General features: G+C 47.3%; 1 protein-coding gene across 1 annotated transcript in view; it reads right to left on the reverse strand.

Moving 5' to 3' along the window:
* LOC109298787 (cytosolic phospholipase A2 epsilon-like) overlaps window positions 1–2,457 on the reverse strand; it is a 45,050-nt gene that overhangs the window by 37,191 nt on the left and 5,402 nt on the right. The window contains exon 3 of the mRNA XM_019519065.1: window positions 823–895. Coding sequence (XP_019374610.1) covers window positions 823–895 — 73 coding nt within the window. The remainder of the gene's footprint in view (window positions 1–822; window positions 896–2,457) is intronic.

A 2,457-nucleotide genomic window follows, 5' to 3' on the forward strand; every position in this document is an offset into this window, starting at 1 on the left:
AGCTGCAGTGAAGTAGAATATCTTGCTAGGATTCTTAAGACACCATAGAGCAAATGAAATTATTTAGAGGTTAGCTACACTAGGGAGTTGGTTCACATTAATCTTTGGAGGGGGGAAGGTATGGAGGGTGGAATGGGAGAGAGGAGACATAGTAGGCAAAGGTGTGAATTTACAGTGTATTAGTTATTTTGCATCAATTCTTAGCATGCACTAAGTGTGAAGGAGTTCACTCCATTTTCAAAGTGAAGGCAAGGTGCACTAGGAGGGTCTTCACCAGAAACTTAGTAAAAAGGCTAGCGTACTATAAATTCACAACTTTGCCTACTGTGCTGTAGTGTTCCCATGTAGCAGGGTTGCCAACCGTCAGCAAATTTACTGATTGCCAGTAAAAAATATAGCTAAAAATGGAGTCCATAAAAGAAATGATAGCCATCAGTAAAAGCACTAATCAGCTTCAGCTTGATTGAAGCTCCAACAGACAGAACATAACAGCATCACCTGGTGTCAGAGTGTGAGTGAAGCACCCTGCAAGGATCATTTTCTCAGGCAAGTGCTGCTCCTGTTGCATCCTGGGCTGCCTGTAATACTGCTGGGTTGCAGTTAGGCATCTTTGGGCTGGTGCTCAGTCCCGTGTGTCCTCTCTCGCCTTTCACCCTCCTCCGTCCCATCCTCTCCCACCTGAGACATGCTGCTGCTGTTGTATAGACAAACCCTAAGGATTCTTCTCTGGAGCAGAACAGAGAACAGTACTGAACTGGGAACAGCTGCTACTATTCCAAGCACAGAGCTATGACAAATCTCTAGAACAGCAGAGATACTCACAGACATCAGCCCGATGGATATTCCTTGCTCTTATGATTCTAACAGTGAGCAAATAACAAGGGGACAAGCTTGTCTGCAGAATAGCAACATGCAAAAGACAAGGGTAAACAATAACATTAGAAGTAGTCAGGAAAGAGAAAAAACCTAACATATAAGTCAACTATTCAGTCAAGTTACTGCATAATGATAACATGTTCAGTGAGTATATTTTATTACTAATCATCTGTACTGCATTGTAGACTGAAATTCTTCCTTCTAGTTCAGTGGTTCTTAACCTTTTCAGATTTGAGGCACCCCTCATAAGGCAGCCTTTTATAGTTTTTGTAAATTAAGTGGCACTTCACTTCAAAAGCTAATTTTTTTTATTATAGTGCTTATCTCCTTTCAGAGTAGTGTATCCACCAAGCAGGGGAAGACTGAGCTTGCCTTTATCGGCTTATCTCCTCACATTTCCTGTGGCACCCTTCAAAGGATCTTGCAGCACCCCAGAATGCCCTACCACCCTGGTTGAAAATCACTCATTTAGTAAAAACTATATGATATGAGATATAGATGTGGGGTTTTCTGTTTCAGGAAGATAAGCATGTCTACACCTTGCCAGGTAGAGATACCAAGTTAGCTTGGGTGCAGGGAATTAGTATAGCCACGTTAGCACAGCCAGTTAGTAGGGCTGTGCGAGGCTTCAGATCACACTTCGGATCCAGGGCTACTTCAGACACTTTGGCCTCCCACTGTCAGAGGAGGAGCTGGAGCTAGAACCATAGATGCTGAATGTGCTGGCTCAAGCAATTCTGGGGACTGAGGGGGAATCAGAGTTTGTGCTCCACACCCCTCAAGTTTCCCTTAAATCCAGGTCTCCTCTGGAAAGCAGCACCTCGGAGGAGTCTGAGGTTGTGGAGGCAAGTGGCTCAGCTGAGGCAGCTCCACCTGCCATTGAGCCTCAGCCTGCTGAGGAGTGGGAAATGGCAGGTTCCTCACCCTCAATCCAGAAGCGGGGGAGTAGTGTAGTGTGGGGGCATTTTGAGTTGGCAGATGATCCCAGGTTTGCCATCTGCCAGCACTGCTGAAGGCACATGTGCTGTGGCAAAGACGTGAGACACTTCTCAACCATGGTGATGCTGTTCCACCTGAGGAGGTGCCACTGCCTTGCCCTTCTTCCTGCTCAGCCTGGCACCAGTAGTGAGTGTGCTGAAAGGGAAGTCCCCCACTTGCTCCAAAGCCTCCCTTCCCCCCAAAGCAGAGGCAGGCCACCCAGGACCAGTGGGAGAAAGCTGGACAGAAAGGGGCGCATTCCCAAGGTGAGCGAGTTCATCCAGAGCATTGGGGAGATGCTTGCTCTGGATATCCAGCCCTTCTCCCTATTTGAGCGGCCAGGGTTCAGGTGGTTCATAGCAATTCTGGCCCCAATTTACAATTACCACCTTTAGCAGGACGGTGGTGACCTCCCTGTATCAGGCATGCAGGGAGTACTTTCATAGATTTCATAGACATTAGGGCTGGAAGGGACCTCGGAAGATCATCGAGTCCAGCCCCCCGCCCAAAGGGCAGGAAGTCAGCTGGGGTCATAGGATCCCAGCAAGATAAGCATCTAATTTGCTCTTGAAGGTGTTCAGAGTAGGTGCTTGAACCACCTCC

Source organism: Gavialis gangeticus, unplaced genomic scaffold, assembly GCF_001723915.1.
Source record: "Gavialis gangeticus isolate Ggan-Ray unplaced genomic scaffold, GavGan_comp1, whole genome shotgun sequence".
In the NCBI taxonomy this organism is placed as follows: Eukaryota; Metazoa; Chordata; order Crocodylia; family Gavialidae; genus Gavialis; species Gavialis gangeticus.